At 43.7% G+C, this 16,795-nt stretch overlaps 3 protein-coding genes across 8 annotated transcripts; 1 reads left to right on the top strand and 2 right to left on the bottom strand.

Annotated features, from left to right (window-relative positions):
• Window positions 1–1,562: 1,562 nt before the first annotated feature.
• On the bottom strand, window positions 1,563–7,815 carry LOC100844903 (D-aminoacyl-tRNA deacylase). 3 transcript variants are annotated; one of them, XM_003573359.4, is made up of 9 exons: window positions 7,590–7,815; window positions 6,813–6,996; window positions 6,361–6,503; window positions 6,231–6,294; window positions 5,732–5,784; window positions 4,788–4,843; window positions 3,846–3,914; window positions 2,900–3,082; window positions 1,563–1,910 (listed from the first exon to the last, which is right to left on the bottom strand). In XM_003573359.4, exons 1-9 carry the CDS (start codon window positions 7,689–7,691, stop codon window positions 1,823–1,825), a joined length of 942 nt encoding a protein of 313 aa, XP_003573407.1. In that variant the 5' UTR covers window positions 7,692–7,815; the 3' UTR covers window positions 1,563–1,822. The 3 variants fall into 3 exon arrangements, with proteins under 3 accessions (XP_003573407.1, XP_024317347.1, XP_024317346.1); XM_024461579.1 differs by having other exon boundaries at window positions 2,900–3,139; XM_024461578.1 differs by having other exon boundaries at window positions 2,900–3,145.
• Window positions 7,816–8,892: 1,077 nt separating this feature from the next.
• Window positions 8,893–16,787, bottom strand: LOC100829105 (RAN GTPase-activating protein 2). 4 transcript variants are annotated; one of them, XM_014900816.2, is made up of 3 exons: window positions 16,642–16,787; window positions 16,309–16,534; window positions 8,893–10,892 (listed from the first exon to the last, which is right to left on the bottom strand). In XM_014900816.2, exons 2-3 carry the CDS (start codon window positions 16,403–16,405, stop codon window positions 9,256–9,258), a joined length of 1,734 nt encoding a protein of 577 aa, XP_014756302.1. In that variant the 5' UTR covers window positions 16,406–16,534; window positions 16,642–16,787; the 3' UTR covers window positions 8,893–9,255. The 4 variants fall into 4 exon arrangements, with proteins under 4 accessions (XP_014756302.1, XP_024317348.1, XP_014756304.2 ...); XM_024461580.1 differs by having other exon boundaries at window positions 8,893–10,904; XM_014900818.2 differs by lacking the exons at window positions 16,309–16,534; window positions 16,642–16,787 and adding an exon at window positions 11,248–11,473.
• LOC104584031 (zinc finger CCCH domain-containing protein 22) lies at window positions 13,868–15,789 on the top strand. The gene is made up of 5 exons (XM_014900819.2): window positions 13,868–14,473; window positions 14,622–14,811; window positions 15,069–15,172; window positions 15,302–15,371; window positions 15,480–15,789. Exons 1-4 carry the CDS (start codon window positions 14,302–14,304, stop codon window positions 15,331–15,333), a joined length of 498 nt encoding a protein of 165 aa, XP_014756305.1. The 5' UTR covers window positions 13,868–14,301; the 3' UTR covers window positions 15,334–15,371; window positions 15,480–15,789.
• Window positions 16,788–16,795: the final 8 nt, after the last annotated feature.

Consider the following 16,795-nt stretch of genomic DNA (forward strand, 5'->3'; position numbering starts at 1 on the left):
GAAAAGTTTTTCACCAACGTGAGACAATGATTTTAGGGCATCAGATGGCCCACTTGTAGGAGGAGGTCGCCGCATGCTCCTCCACCATCGTCCAGCAAGCCGGGACCTTTGGAGGGCCATCCATGAAAAACTCTAAAATGTACCCCCGATGTCGAGACAAACGACATGAGAGTTGAGCAGGAGGGGGACGATGCTTAGGTCAATATTCTTGTTGGTGCGAATAATCTACCATTTATGGTAGGGTGCGAATAGTTTGCTCCCCGGTATTAATTCGGGATCCTTTTCCTCGTCATCTTTCCGGCGGATCGCCCGACATGTTTTGCTGACAAAACTAACTCCACGCTTCTCAAAACAAGGCATATACAACCAACCTTGTCTTTTGGAAACCTGGATGTGTAAAGAGAACACGGCACCCCTTTCCGTAGGGGTTCGCAAAGGTATTATACTAGATGTGTGCAGAGAGCTAATGAAATTTCATTCCTTTTTTATCTGTACTCAGCGATCTGCTATGGCTTGCTTTTCCATTGATTTATATGCGATGCACATCCACTATATTGGTGGCGGCACTCTACAATTCCTAGAACCATATGCGGGACCTATAGAGACACGAGAGATAAAATGCATGGCAAATCCTTAAACTACCTTGTGTGCAGTTTTTTCAAGACTTTAGGGTTTAGGGTTTTAGACTTTCCCTTGTTTGTCGCTAGACATCTTCATCGTCCTTAGAGGAGCCTTCTTCACGGGCTGCAGGAGAATTATTGCTAATCATCTCTGCTAGCTATCGGTTAAGATCTTTAAGCAAAGCTTGGATTTGCTTTTTCGCGGCAACCACCCTCCTTTCCAATTCCTTCATGACTTACTCTAGTTTCCTCTCAACAAGGATATCAACAGATAATCAACCGTGCTCTGATACTTCCTTAACCAGCACAAAGTTGTCAAGGAATAACTCCGGCAACAAAATGGACCACAGAAAGGTTGAAGGAAGCACTTCAACATGTTCCGTTAGATATCGCTCTAGATTATTTTTTTTTGAAAAGGGGAAGATCCCCCCGCCTCTGCATGAAGCGATGCACACAGCTATAGATATCGCTCTGGATGTAAAGAATTGCTCAGGGCAGCAAGAGTTCATTCCAAAACTATTAGAACACAAGATTTGGTTCAAGGCCTGGGATAAGTTCTGTTGAAAGGTACTTGCTCTGTTTCTGTTTATAAGACGTTTTTGCAAGAGAACGGAGGGAGTAGTTGTTACATGAGCGTGAGTTACGGAATTAAAGGCTAGCACCTCTACTCATAGACTTTAGGAAGCCACCACAACAAAGCCATTGCTCATAGAATTTTAGCACATATACCTAGGGGACTAACAGGAAGAAACAACACATAGTAACTTTAAGGCTATGTTATCCAGAGACTAGGTTTGGTAGCGAATTAGCAGGCGCCAGCATGTACTGAAGTGGGTAAAGAGTCCAGAGGATGGTGGTCTTAGCAAAATTGCCAATCCGCTCTCTAATGAGCCGCTCCAATTTTTCCATGTCCAAGCAAACTGAAAAAGGGCAATGGCAATGTCGAACTCAAAAGGGATTACTGATAACTGCTCATTAGCAAGCTCCACCCGAGGACAAGAACAAATTCAGGACATGCAACTCGCTACAACTCTGGCTCTTGCATTTGACCACATCTGAACTGGATTATAAATGTCAAAAATGCAGTTCCTTATATCTACCAAATTTCCGCTTGGCTGACAGTAAGCAGGCAGTGAGTTCGACCCTAGTAAACTCAAAACCTGGTATACAATGCGCAATGAGATTTTGTGTGGAGAAGCATATTACAGGAAATCATTAGGTTTTCCTATCCTAATGTTCTCCTCCTGCAAATAGCTCGTGATAGCGTTCTTTTGCCAGCCCTTGAAGCTCCTGCAAAGCAAGCACCACAAGATAGGTCTGTCTGTTAAAACTAAACCAGGAAGATCATTTTCATGATCAAAGCAGCATAAGCAATGTTCATTGCCATCCAAACAAACCCTACACTAGACATGCTTGCAGTAGTCATAAATGAACGTTTGAAGCAAACTTTCCATAAGAACAAATTGAGCAAGGAAACCTCTCAGTCTAACATTGTATGCTTATGGAGAAAAATGTATGAACATTGCAACATAATCATCGGCATGAGTTATCCAATATTTGCAGCAAAAAATATGCTGCTGATGTTAAGCTTAAGATAAGTGTGGACGGTCCAGCAGAAAAGAATATGAAAAATGAAAAGGTGACCACAACGACTGCTGTGGAAAATTACCAGGAAAACCCAGTGTGTAAGATCCCAGGAGTCTCTTGTCAAACATGACATACTTAGGAGTTAGGAAAGTTTATCATGTCCATCCAAGTATCCAACTAGCTTAATAGTTCAAAGCGGCCAGCTATTTGAATTATGTAGAGGGTCTGGCTATGGAAAGTAGATATAAGCATGCATATCAAATAATACCAAAACAAGTATTGAATACTCTTGTGACAAGTTGTATTGGCATAGACGCATGGAATGTTGTGTCCAGAAACCACATTGAGACACATTCGCAAGAAAAGAAAGAATGATTGTGATTTTGCTGCCTGTGAACAAAATAAGCTTGCATTGCTATACTGAAACAGCATGTTTTATCATTCAGTACTGATGCCAGGATTCTGAGTTTAACCTTAATTAAGGTGGTTAGTTCGTGTTGACCAAACCAATTATGGAACTTCCATCACAATTTCCTACAAACTATTATCTTTGATCTAAGGACCACCAAATTACAAGCTAGGCTGTTTCTGAACCCCAAAACTGTAATAGCAACACTAGCTGGCAAAATGCATTGATGTAGCATCTTTCTATAAGATTAGGTACCCCGGAAGAAACTGGTTATGCTACTTACTTCTGGTCAAGATGTGCTATAACTTCACCACCAGGAAATGCTGCCTTTGTGGCTTCAAATGAAGCTTTGATGGAATGCTTCCACATCCCACCAACACCAGAACCCTTGCTGTTCCCTTCAGGCGGTGCCTCCATTGGCAAAGAGTAACCAGAAAGCAGATGACCCACCCATGCACCATTTTTGCTGAAATAATTTGAGGACGTAGACAATATCATGCTACAAATATTCTTCTCTGCCAGTCTGCCCCTTTGTAAAGAAATATATAAACTGAGAAGAAATAGCTGGGAAATACTGGTCACTTAGGAATAAGGTTGCATCAACTACAGGTTCCATACATACCAATAATGCACCAACAGCTTCGGTAATAATCAAGAGACAACCGAGCAGTATGCAACAGCAAACTTTGTGTAGTACGGTTATCCATTTCAAAGATATGCTATCTAAATGAAGCTGCTCTGCAATTTCATTGTGTCATAAATTAAGTAACTAAAGGAACATGTTCAAACAAGTTTTCGATGCTCGAAAATGCTTTCATACGGTCACATGTTTGCTTAGATATCAATGCTATGTAGGGCCTTTTTTTCTTACGTCTGTTAAAACAGGTGAGACCATATAAAATACCTCTACAGTTTCATCTCTACTGTGTGCAGGTTATAAAATGCAGGAATCACAATATGCAGTTGTTCCATCAAAGACCTGATCTAAGGTGAACCATAGAAAAGTTCCAACTGATAATATCATCAATATTTTGATCATTATCAGATCAGTACACGACAAGCATTAAAAACAGCCGATTCATCTATCTGTAGCACATGAAAGTTGACTTAAGTCATACAGTCATACTGAATCGTTAAGAGTATCAAACATTAGTAGTCTAGATTTCCAGAGGAGACTGCATTGTCAGAAACTGAACTGAAAGAATAACTTCACCTCAGTGCTTGCTTACATGACAATATCCATATGACGAGGGGCGTAGTGACCACCACCTATACCCAGCAGAACCTTTTCACCATTCCTGCATAACAAGAAGTGAGGTTTAAGCCTGAAGAAAAAAAAATGGCAATGGGTGAACACTTGAAAGGAAAAGAAAAAAGAAAGACATCATTTCAGATAACAAACAATATAAGACCGTGGTAGAACACTGCCCAAGTATGCAAAAGAATAAAAAGAACTTAACTACGTCAATGGGTGATAGTTTTTGTTCCACATATTGAGGTTAAGTGACCTGTGGCACATATCGCGGAAGAATCAATGCTTCATAGTTATTATTTCAATTTGCAAACCATAATACAAGGCATATATCAGCACAGGGTATATGGAAGTACGTCAGGCCCGAACCATTGATTCATACACGATCACAGATAATTTGAACACTTTATCTTCACTATTTTGAATTGAAAATATCAATTTTTAATTTAAAGTTTTAAGAATTTGACTAGTTCTCAATTATCCTGATCCACAAGGCAATCTTCAGCTTCCAGTATGAGTCTTAATTACCACCTGTTCGAATTTTGTCAAACATTAATGTTGATATGTAAAAAGAAATTGTACTCCTCTGTCCAACAAAGGATGTCTCAACTTTGACTAAATTTGAATGCATCTATACACTAAGTAATGTCTAGATACATCCAAATTTTGACAAACTTGAAACATCTTTTGTTGGACGGAGGGAGTACATTCCTTTAGATGGATGGGTGTGACACACTACTATTTATGTTTTTTTTTTCCTTAAGGCAATGAATACTGGAAAAATCAGCACAGCCTCTTTGCAATACAAGCCTTCAATGTTTGAAGACAATGAATACTGCAAAGATTCCAATCAACCAGGCAACCACAACCATTGTTAGACACTTAGACTTCATGAAGGGAAACGGATATATCAACATACCCCGTCCAAGTTCCAACAGCTTTTCCTTCCTCAAGACCAAGACCTTTCCATAGAACCTGCAGGCAAAGAAAACCTCAGTTCTCCTATGCTATTTTTTTTCAAACAAATAAGACATCCAATGTAGGTACAATAATATTCAAAACCTTATGAACCTGTGACTGATTTAAATAATGACAAGCACATTTTGGCAAGTTCTGTTTACCTGCCTGTACCACATAGGGATTCTTGTGGAACTTGGCATAAGATCTTTCTATTGGGTAATAGGTATTACCCCAAAAGGTTTCAGACATGGTTTTGAAGAAAATCTGACACTTGAAAGGTGAAAACTGATATTTCAACTAAAAGGTAGATTAATCATTTGGATATGGACAACATATTATGCAACTTTGCTATGCTAATTCCTCTGCATGCATTGTGATCTTCCTTCACGGGGCCTGCCACGTGAAGGATCTTGTGGCTCACACAAGGAAAACATTTGGGTTCTCTTTCAAATCCACAAAGAAGAACAAAGTACTCCCTCCTTCCCAATTTATAGGTCGTATTAAATAAATCCCAAATACCAAGACTACAGCTAAGAACGTCTTTAATAGCCGCATGCAGCTGCAGTTATTTTCTCCACCACCAATTGCTGGTGCATACAGTCTGCCTAGAGCCTTTCCAAAGCACACCAAGCCGCTGCAATTAATCTTTGCCAGCACTAATCGCTGCATGCAGTCTCCTAGCCAATCGCACCATTCGTTTCACATGCAGTTTACCAATGCAAGAATACTTAATGCCAAAGAGAGAAAGCCGATGAGTTTGTTTGGGCCAGCCTAACAGCAGTCTCTTTTTTTTGGGGGGGGGGGGGGGGGGGGGGGGGGGAGGGATCAAAATCTAATACAATCTAAAAATTGGGATGGAGGGAGAGTACATGATAAGAGATGCACAAAGAAATAAAACTCAACTAGAGCAATGGCCTGCGCAGCATCTTGTCTACCCCAGTATTCTTCTGTACTTCCTGACATGGAAAATGTTGAATTAGTTATTCTGGATTCAAAAAATTCATCGACAGTAGGACAGAACTGCTCGTTTTGCATTTCTACGAGCATCAGCTGCAGGAGTAACATTGCTCTAATTTTATATCAGATAGTTCACAAATTATTGTTACTAATTTCATCAATCGCGTCCAACCAATTGTGTCATGTGTGTACCTCTATAGGAGTTAACGATAATGTCATGTGACAGGCTAAAAGCTAAAACATAAAAACAATATAACTAGTGCGTAACAAGTGGAACAGGTGAATAAACTAGTCATATAGGTGTTTCTCAACCTATAAAGAAGTGTCAATGGGACACAGCAAACTAGCATGTAAGAGTTTTTCCAAAAGAACTCCTTGACTTGTATTAGTGGACGATGATGATATACGATATTGAAAAAGTGCAAGGACAGATGTAAGTATGTACCTATCTCAACAAACATTGTGGGTGTATTGGTAAGTGGTCCATGGTGAGTAGCTTCAAGTGTAATCTTCAAAAGCAATCAGTATTAAAACCATTGATTCAGGAAAAAGGATGCATCAAGAGAACAAAGTACCTCAAATTCTGGAACAAGACCTTGGTCCGCAGCAATCTGTTGCATTAATCGGAGCCATGGGCCAATTCGAGGGTTTGGTAGCGCTGCCCATCCAGGCCTCCCTCCTTGAGGCGGGGTCTCATCCTCCCTCAGATGTGGCACACCTTCAGAGGTGCATTCACCAAAAATGAGCAAACCATGTTCAACATCAAATAAAACAATGATTGAGATAATAAGAACCACTAATTCGCAAAAATTAACATATGCATGTCATTCAACAAACATTGATATACTTCTCACAGACGAAACAATCACAGCATACAGGATCAAGAAAAATATTGTAGAAGATAATCAGTTACAAGTATGCTAGAAGAATAAGTCTCTTCTTGAATACACTGAACATCATGTATGTGGTAGTGGTACTGCACCATTCCGCTATAGAAGACACATAAACATATAAATGAAGAACCAACCAATTGGGTGGACAGTGAGCGCAGGGCGGTTGGAAACTGCAGTGTGCTTGCTGAGGAATATGACCTCGGAAATGGCCTCTCCAGTGGCTTCCTGCCACCGATGGTCAAGATTATCCTCTGCAATGATGCTGCGATCATGCTTCAGTAACCGAATATTCCCATTTGTGAAACTCTCCATGCCCTCCTAAAATCGAATATCAAAATGAAAATATTTTGTTCAGAATGAAATTAGGGAACTACGATATGCCACAAACAAGGCATGCGTTCAACGCCTTAGGAAAAAGAAAGAAAACAACAATACAATTTGCAGCTAATTTCAATTAAGATCAGAGCCACTCGAATATAATGCTTATTATTTTGCTACATGATCCCAGATGTAATTTACTAAGGTATACTCATGGGTTCAAAAATTCCTGGAACAATGCACCAAATAAATGGTTTGTTTGTTTGTTTACTCCCTGCTATCAGCCTATCACTCACTGCCACTGTATTGCCAGCAACAGGGCCATGTCTGTCCCGAGAGATAACGAACTTTGAGGATACCATGAGCAAAATTATGTCCTAAGAACAAGCAAATCATTGATTGGGCAGGGATTTTTCTTCTCCGCATCGGTTAAGCTCCTAGCCTCACAATCACAAACACAAGCATTTCTAACCAAATAGTCTCGGTGCGCGGGCGAACCCTAACCCTAACAGGCGCTTAGTAGAGCGCCAATAAAGAGCGTATATAATCGAATTGGTGCGAGGCGGAACGGAGCTATAGATGAAGCTTCTTACGGGGATTGGCGGGCCAGGGGACCAGCCGGGCATGGCGAGGAACGCGGAGGCGGGGCCGATGGACGCCGGGTCCGACGCCGTCGCTACCACGAGAACAACCATCTTCTCCGACGGCCGCCTCACCGTCGGGTTGGGGTTTGCTGCGGTTGTTTATGCCTTCGCCTTGCTCCGTTGATGCGGCGGTGCGTCCCTGTTAGTAGTGTTTCTTTTTGGATTTTTTTTTTATTTGGTGTTGCTCTTGGAAGAGCACATGCGTTCTATCTTGTCTTCTTTCTTTCTTTCCAAGTCAAGTTAATTATGAAAGTCTGTATACTTCTTGGATGTGTGAATTTCTAGTTTCAGATCTGCAATTTGAATTTACTCTCTCTGTTTCATAATTCTTGTCTCAAATTTGTCCAAAAATGGATGTATCTATTCGTAAAAAGCGTCTCTTCTTTCTTTCTTTCCAAGTCAAGTTAATTATGAAAGTCTGTATATTTCTTGGATGTGTGTATTTCCAGTTTCAGATCTGCAATTTGAATTTACTCCCTCCATTTCATAATTCTTGTCTCAAATTTGCTAAAAAATGAATGTATCTATTCCTAAAAAGCGTCTAGATACATGTAATATTCCGACAAGAATTATGAAACGGAGGGAGTACTCCGCTAGTGTCTTCCTCCACTGAAGTGGTTTGTACCGCAAATTTATCCACTCCCTCCATCCAACAAAAGATGTCTCAAGTTTGTTAAAATTTGAATGTATCTAGACATGACTTAGTGTATAGATGCATTCAAATTTAGTCGAAGTTCAGACATCTTTTGTTGGACAGAAGAAGTACCAGTAGTTGATACTGGTGTTCCCATCCGCGAATCTGAGATGATCGGAGCAACAGCTCCAAGGATAAGCTGCCTGAGTTTTGATGACGACGACAAAGCAGATTCAGACTTGTGAGTAAATATACCATTTCGAGCTCAAAACTGGGGGTAAAATGGTAGATAGCCACGTTCTGTTACTAGGAAGGCAAAATGACGAAAGTTATTCACACGCTTCGCCGAATTTGAGCGAAAACAAAGCATTTTCAGTCTCCTGAATGAAAAAAAAAATGGTACTAGAAAAAGCAAAAAACAACTTACACGGGGTGCAAAACAAACACTTTTATACGAAATTTCACAAGTAGATTTAAGACATGCACATTCATATCGTTGCCTTGAATGTTCCCTCCATTGTGTAAGTACATGACATGTATCTTAGAACGACAAATGGTGTGCGGCAGAAAAGTTAGCAATATTAAGGTTAAAGGGTCAAATATTCATTCAATATGGTGTAGATAATTCTGGACAATGGTTGTAATTTAACTTCTTTTCCAAACATTTTCTTGCACATGCACAATAGCAAAAACAACCAAGTCTTAGGCACAAGCTCAAAATGCTTTTGGTCCTCTCGACATGCCATGGATCTTAACCTGGTCTTGTGACACCCAAAGTGTTGCTAAAGCATGAGATAATTTCCAATGGAAGCTAAAGAAGAACAGATATATATTCCCAGGATACATGCACCATGTGGCTGCTTGCCTGGGTTTAGAACAATGGAATAGCAATTCCTTCTATTTAACCTGGATGGATAAGATTCAGAACTCTTGAGCCAATTGGAGAGAAATATTGGAGCTAGCTACTTAACCTAAACTTGACTAGTCCTGCTCAACATTGAGGTTCTGCAACTTCGAGTCCAGCCCACCTTCGTCATCCTCCTCATCCCCTTCCTCGTCACCATCTCCGGGTTCCCCCTCAGGATCGTTCTCGTCCAGTGAGCCAAGCACGCTCAGCGAGTTCTTACCACTCTTCAGAATCTTTTTTACCTCCTCAATTCCTTCATCAGAGATGAAATTCCCATTGATGTTCAGCTGCACAAAACCTGGTTTGTCTGCGATTGCCTGGGCAAAGCACCGAGCTCCGGCTCTCCGCAGCATATTTGTGCTCACATCAAGCTCCTTCAGATCTGGGTGACTGTTTTCTAATGTTTTTGCAATCACCACAGCGCCACGGTCCTCCAGTTCATTCTCAGCCAACGTCAGCTTCTTGAGCGATTGCATCACTGTTAGACATTCTGCTAAAGCTTGGGTTGCTTTCGCAGTTATTTCATTTCCAGCCATTTCAAGGACTTCCAATCGAGGAGCTGACTGTTTGAGGGCATTGGCAATTGCTATCGTACCTTTGTTCTCGAGATTGAGGTCACTGAGATACAGCTCCACGAGATCAGGAAGCTTAGGAAGCGTTTTGCTGAGAGCTATCCCTGCCTCAACACCAAACAAGTTGTCCCTGAGGTCAAGTTTCTTCAGACGAGTGCATGTCCCTAATGCCTCAGCCAATGCCACCCCACCATCAGATCCTATCCTTGTTGCTGAGCACCTAAAACTCTCTAGGTTTGAAGAACGCTTAACCATCTCAGCAATTGACAAAGCACCTTCATCCCCAGTCATGTTGTTGTGGAAGTGGAGAACCTTAAGAATCTCAGTTGAAGGAATAAGCTCAGATAGAGCCTTTGCAGCTTCCTCTGATATACCATCGTTCATCACAGAGAATTCTTCCAGGTTGTCCTGTGATTTCAAGAGCTCTTCGAATGCCCTGACACCCTTCTCGCCTAAAGCATTGTCAGAGATGTTCAGGTATCTCAACACAGAACCTTCCAAGGCTTTGGAGAATATGCGCATCACATCAAGGGCTTCATCCTCAGGCCTTCCTGCAACAAAATCAGAGATGTCTACCTCTGTGATCTGCTTCTTGATGGATTCAAGAATCGGACCAGCAACATTGGCAGCATCGATACCAAAGCTCCTATTGCTGAAGCAGATCCTTTTATAAGAGTTCCCCGGCTTGGTAAGTGGGATCAGAAGTTCCTTTGCTTCGTCCGTGTCGATAAAAGCACGCTTGCCACCAGATATATCGAGCACTGTATCAGCAGGCTCAAGAGGTGCATCAATAACAACAGGTGCTTCCAGCTCGGCACTTGCCCTTGGGCCTCTCTTCAGGACCTCCACCATCAACTTGCTAGTTTCTCTAGCGTATAGCTGAACAGCTGAACTCCCATCACCATCAGGCTCCTCCTTGAAATGCTCATCCACAGAAGCAAAGCAGGTCTCTTCAATCCTCTTAGCGTTCTCGCGAGCCTCTTCCTTGTCCAAACGACCATACTTGCGAGAAAAGAGCGTCTCGGTGGACGGGTTCTCTGTCATCCTATCGATGACCATCAGGCGTGTGCTTTCGCTCAGCGGCCACAGCTTGATGGAGAATCCCCAGACCGGCGAATCCATGAGGAAATGCGGCACTTCTGCACAGCAACCTAATGGTAGATCAGACAACAAGCATTAACATCGTCGTAGTTACAGAAGATGAAGCAGTAGCTCACGACAATGCAACATTAGGTCATCAATTGGGATTAATAGAGTTATTAGAGCGCAAATCTCCCTAAAGTAGTAGCGCCAAGCATCAAATCCACTCTCTAGCAAGTACGTTAGCAGCAAGGCAACACCAATTCATCAATCAAAACAAATGCATTTGGCTCCACCAAGTGGATTGTCCGTGGGGAACCCAACTATGAGCCTTCAGGATACCATTAGGGTAATACGACCCCACAAAGAAAGCTGCAGCTCGCCGAGAATGCAGCAAGAAGCGAAACCGCGCACCTAGATCAAACCCCGTCCGGGCCGATAGCGGCGGCGGTGGCAGTTGAGGTCGCCCGGCGTGGACTCCTGGAAGAAGGGAGCGACGGCGGCGGCGGCGGTTTGGCGACTGGACGAAGAAAATTTGGAAGGAGTTAGGTTTGGGCTGGGATGGGCTGATATGTGGAAACATGGGCTGGGCTGGAAGAATGAAGATTAAACTAAGCCTGGTCATTTCAGATGCTATGTTGCGGCCGAAAGAAAATTGGGAATTCAGATGCAATCTTTTTTCAATGTCATAAAAACGTAGGGGAATAAAAGATCCATGTAAAAATATCAATGTATATCCATATCAACACTCAAAGGCAACCTGTGCTGCTGTACAATTAGCTACGGTGGTCCCTACACTTATGGGTCGCCGAGGGAGAGAGGGATGGGGAGGAGTAGGACCAAGAGGTAAATGAGCTATTTCAAAGAAGAGCCGAACCACGGTGCATGTCCATTCAAAATTGACAGAACATTGCATTAAAGGAGTAGAAGATTTGAAACCGAAACGTGAGGAAAGAGACAAAAACAACACTCCCATTTACCTTTCTACTAAGCGCAAGCCCAACCCATCACCACGCACATCCTCCGACGCCCCACATGTCAGCGAGGCAAAATTACCGTTGCGTGGGAGAGTCCATCCCGCAACCTCCACCTATTTATCGAATACCATGGGCGCGCGCACACATGTGACCCGACCACATAGCCCTCTCTCTTCCTCCGATTCTCCCATTCCTTTTGGGTGGAAAACTCAATCCTTTTCTTTTACTTTCGTCCCAAGACCAAAGCTTCCATGGATGCCTACGAGGCGATGAAGGTGATCTTCGGCCGGGTCCAGTCGCTGGTGCTGGATCCAGACATGGCCCTGCTCAACCAGGACAGACCTCACGCAGACATGATTCGGCTCGCCCGCAGTCCCGATGACGAACTCCTTTCCCTTGTCACCAACCTCGCCTCCCTCGACGTCAACAACAAGCTCGCTCTCTCCCCATACTCGTTGTACCCATCATCGACATGGGCGGTGGCCACCGGCGCCGGAGGAGCTGACTACATCGGAGCATCCCGGTCTCCCGCGAGCGGCGGCGGGCATGGGCATCGGGGAAGCTTCTCGCTAAGCAACGCCGGGGGTTCCGGAAGGAGTTTGATCAGGCCATGTGTGTACCTTGCACGCAAGTCCTGCAAGAAGGGCGACGCGTGCCGGTTCGCGCACGTGGTGCCCTACGACGGCACCCCTGCTGCCGCACGGGCGCAGATGGCGGTCGCCTTCTCGCCTCCGCCGCCGCCGTATTTGGACGGCCTCGACTACCTCGTGCGCCAGCAGCAGCATCGGCAACAGGGCGAGTCCTCCTCACAAAGGTGACCACGCCTCCTCCTACTCCCTAATTATGACATCTAATGGTAGCAGCTCAACCTCAGAAGGTTGCTGCTTAATGCATATTTTTTTGGAGATGTTTTACTGCATCCTCGTTCCCGCCAGAGAATCGTACAAATGGCGGTGCAGATGGCCTGCACAAGATGTCTTTGGGAAGGGAGAGATACGGTGGAAGGATCCATAGATGGGTGAATTATATGTGTTGAGACATGTACAATGGACGGTCAGGATTCGGAGTGTGATGCGCTTGTGTTTACAAAATCCACTCTCTATTTATTTTTAGGCCTCTCTTACAGTACACCTGTAGTATCTGAACTCACACACTAACACACGTCATACGCACACCACACACTCACACACCCTACCCTTAGTGCACAAGACAGACTTAGAACTTACTACACGCATACTAGATTCCCAAAGTCAGTAGACTTTAATTTGTCTGCAGCGCGTACTTGCATTACCACTAAGGCGCGCACTGTTTTTTTTTTTGGCTGGCTCTTCTTTGCCATTAACTCACTTGCTCTTGCTGCTCCAGGTCCAGTGTGGCAGCACCAACCATGCTTCTCCCCTCCGCCGCCGCCAACGACAACGTGCAGATGCAACAGCACGGGCCGTCCCCCCTCCGCTTCCGGTCACCATCTGCCCTCGACAATGACACCATCAACCATGGCGAGTTACAAATCTACATTACCTTTCCCGCCTCCTCCACCTTCACGGAGGACGAAGTCGCTGCCTACTTCAGGTATATATATACACTGTCATTGCGGTCAGCTCGAGCTATTTGTTGTTCTAATCAATGGCGATGGATCGATGGCAGCGGGTTCGGGCCGGTGCAGGAAGTGCGCATCCCTCACCAGGCAAAAAGGATGTTCGGCTTCGTCGCCTTCGTGTACTCGGAGAGCGTCCGCCTGGTGCTTGCCAAGGGCAAGTCTCACTTGGTCTGTGGCTCCCGTGTCCTAGTGAAGCCCTACAAGGAGAAGAAGACGCCCAACAGGCAGCAACTCCTAGCCCCCTTGATCCGCAATCACCAGCATGACGTCAGCCACCTCCTCCGCGCTCGCAACCTCGCCGTCGACGACCCCCAGACTGGTAAGTATTGTCTATAAAGCTACAAGAACACCCTTCTGCTTGTTTGTTTGTTTTATCGATAATGTATTGGAGGTTAATTAGGCTCGGTCTGGCATTGATGAACTGTGTTGTGCTGAACTTATTTTATAATCTGCAATGAAAAAATATACACGAAAGTAGGGAAAATTGGCTAGCCAAAATAAAAAATAGCGAAAAACAGGTGAAAAAATGGATTGTGATCTAAACGGACCCTTAGTCAGGACACGTACCGTTCCTGTTATTCCTGTTATCCGAGGGCCGTGCACGTTTTTTGGGACATGTGCATGCACCGTGAAATGATAATATGAACCGAAAACAATTTGAATGCGTAGTGAAGAATAATTTGCAGGGGAAATCGGAATGGGACGGTGTAATGGTGTATTCAATGTTTTTCACTTCTTTTTTCTGTTAGTTATGCTCCCGTTGAGATAAGTGCCAGGTCTTATGGATGGACAGAGATAAAGGGTGCACTATGCTTTGTTTTCATTGATTGATAGATTGGCCGACGAGCTCATGCTAAGTGCCATTGACTTGATTGTTTGGTTGCTTGCGACATGGCAGGGCACGAGAGGATGACCATGTACATGCCGGGGAGCGGCCATGATGCTGCGGCGGCGGCGCTGAGGAAGAAGATGGAGGAGAAGGAGGCTGCCGAGCTGCAGGAGGCCATCGAGCTGCAGAACCGCCACTTCATGGGGATGCAGCTGCTCCACAGCAACAACAATGGTGGCTTCCAATTCCTTTCTCCTGACCCTAATTTTGCAAGGATAAAATGACATTCTTCCTCTTGCTGCCATTAGCTACCTTATGAAAGTAATATGTACTATTATCCCCTTTCAAAAGCCTGACACTAATGGTTGATGGTTGGTTGCAGATAGCAACAGGCTAAGCAGTGGGCTTGCCATGGGTGCATCTGCCGCTGGTGCCATGGCTGCAGGATGGCAGCAGGAGCAGCAGTATGAGGAGAAGGAACAGGACAACAATGGCCACGGCAGTCCCAAGCAGCTGACAGTCAACTCTGGTGCTCGGCAGGCAGTTGCACCAAATGTTGTTTGGGAGGATAGGTAATGCTAGTATATCATGTAATGCTAAAATACTTCAGTATTACACTAAGGATCAAAACAAATATTCAATTCAAAAAGTTGTATTTGTTTTTGAAAATTTGTGTAGGTTATGAACCATGCTATATAAACATACACTCCACTTTTGTTATTAAGCAGTTTTTGTTGCGGCTTTTCGTGCAGGGCTTACCAATTATTTTCCATTTTCTTTAGTGATTGACTCTCATGTGTCTGTGTGTCTCTTGTTGTTTGAATTGTAGTGACTTGGAGCTCAACCTGCCTGAAAACCCATTTTATTCCCCCACCAAGGCCTCCATTGCTGCTGCTGAACCCTCCGCACCAGCTGCTTCTCTTAAGTGCCCAGGTGAGTAATCAACATCATGCTCTCCCACTTCAGTTAGTACTGTGATGCTAAGTTGCATCAGCAAGTGTAATAATTTTAATAGCCAGTCGTTGCAGTTATGTGAGATGTTTAATTTTGTTCCTCCCTCAGGTTCTTCTCTGGGCACGGAGCAATTGAACTGAATAGACAAAGAAAAGGGGGGCCTTCCTCTAAGCTGGGAGTAAGTGTCAACAGCAACATATGCAAACAATTTAGCTATATCCTCCCTGTTAATTACCATTGGAATTTATATATGTTGTTCTCATTTTCTTTTTATATATGTATGCAGGGACTCATGGCCCCATCAAATGGAGGTAGAAGAAGGGAGGAAAGCTTTGACAAAACTCTTCGTGTACCGTCAAATCAACAGAGGAACAGCAAGGACAACAGTATAAAGGAAACATACTTAATTTGGTTGCCTGGGCTCATAGCTCGACAAAAATAATATACCCAGCATTTTCGTTTTCATTTAGTAACTCCTTCATAAATAATAATGTATGGTTGAGTCAATACTCTCTGGTTTTATGTATGGACATCGCTTGGATTGGATGATGATAAGTAGAAATTGTATGGACATCAGTTGGATTGGATGATGATAAGTAGAAATTGTTTCTAGCGTTTCAGACTGTCAGTAGGAAGTTGTTTGGACTGGTGTGTCTTGATGCATTGACATCAGAAAAGTAGGATTTTTGTTTGTGGTGCGTGACTCAAATTTGGATTTGAAATTTCGTGTCAAGGTAGATGCGTGTTGCACAATCTACCCCATTTGCGGTGCGTGACTCAAACGAATTTCATGCTTTACCGTATAGTTAGGTTTTCGTGACACAATCCACCCCATTTAGCATATTTTCTCTCTTTTTACCCCGTTTATTGAAACAAGTGCCTGTTTTTTTACCCTATTTAAGTACTTCTAACGTAAAATTTGTAGATTACTGAAATTCTAATCAGGTTAAGATTTGCTTTGAGATCAGAGAGAACTACGGGATCTAATTTCAGTTGGCTCTCTGGGCTCCTGTAAATGTTTTTCTTTTCTTTTTCAACAAGCAGATAATTCTAATCTCACAATTCCTCGTCAGAAATAAAGCAGGTCAGTGCCTGAATTCGACCACAATTCTTACCTGAATTCTGCCGTTCGACTGACGTTCCGAGTCGGCTTGATCTCCACGGGTTGTTCCTTGAAGCCACCAGCGACCGCGCCTCCGCCAGCAACGGCATTGATCAGGTCGATCTCCTGGACGCTGCAGCCGCAGACGAGCTTGCCGCTCAGCAGCGTCATGGATCGGACTTGATTGGGTTCAGGACCTTGGAGCCTCCGCTCCAGCTCAGTGCCTTCCCGCCGGCGCCCTGCGCCACGAAGCACCCAGAAATGCGTCAGGTGAGAATTATGATTATCTGAAATGATCCTCGAATTTGAAGTTGTCTTGGAAGTTCCAGTGGGCTCAGAAAATTACCCAATGAACTTCACAATATGTTCTCATATTCTCCTATAAGCGTGCTCTTTCTAGCTAAAGAAAAAAACACAACTTCCATATCTGAAACAGGCGTCCTGCCAGTTTTCATGCATCCCGCAGACATTCTGCTGTGCAAAACAGAGTCCTGACTCAA

The sequence above is a fragment of the Brachypodium distachyon genome, chromosome 3, assembly GCF_000005505.3.
Source record: "Brachypodium distachyon strain Bd21 chromosome 3, Brachypodium_distachyon_v3.0, whole genome shotgun sequence".
Lineage (NCBI taxonomy): Eukaryota > Viridiplantae > Streptophyta > Magnoliopsida > Poales > Poaceae > Brachypodium > Brachypodium distachyon.

Excerpts from the sequence above, each read along its gene's own strand:
- LOC100844903 (XM_024461578.1), bottom strand. The coding sequence starts at position 7,691 with ATGGTTGTTCTCGTGGTAGCGACGGCGTCGGACCCGGCGTCCATCGGC. Across the intron at positions 6,295-6,360 it reads GTCTTGTTCCAGAATTTGAG|ATTACACTTGAAGCTACTCA; the intron begins GTACTTTGTTCT and ends TTGCTTTTGAAG. Across the intron at positions 5,785-6,230 it reads CACAATGTTTGTTGAGATAG|GAAGTACAGAAGAATACTGG; the intron begins GTACATACTTAC and ends TTTCCATGTCAG.
- LOC100829105 (XM_003571355.4), bottom strand. The coding sequence starts at position 11,458 with ATGACCAGGCTTAGTTTAATCTTCATTCTTCCAGCCCAGCCCATGTTT. Across the intron at positions 10,905-11,247 it reads CCGGACGGGGTTTGATCTAG|GTTGCTGTGCAGAAGTGCCG; the intron begins GTGCGCGGTTTC and ends ATCTACCATTAG.
- LOC104584031 (XM_014900819.2), top strand. The coding sequence starts at position 14,302 with ATGGCAGGGCACGAGAGGATGACCATGTACATGCCGGGGAGCGGCCAT. Across the intron at positions 14,474-14,621 it reads GCTCCACAGCAACAACAATG|ATAGCAACAGGCTAAGCAGT; the intron begins GTGGCTTCCAAT and ends GGTTGGTTGCAG. Across the intron at positions 14,812-15,068 it reads AATGTTGTTTGGGAGGATAG|TGACTTGGAGCTCAACCTGC; the intron begins GTAATGCTAGTA and ends TTTGAATTGTAG.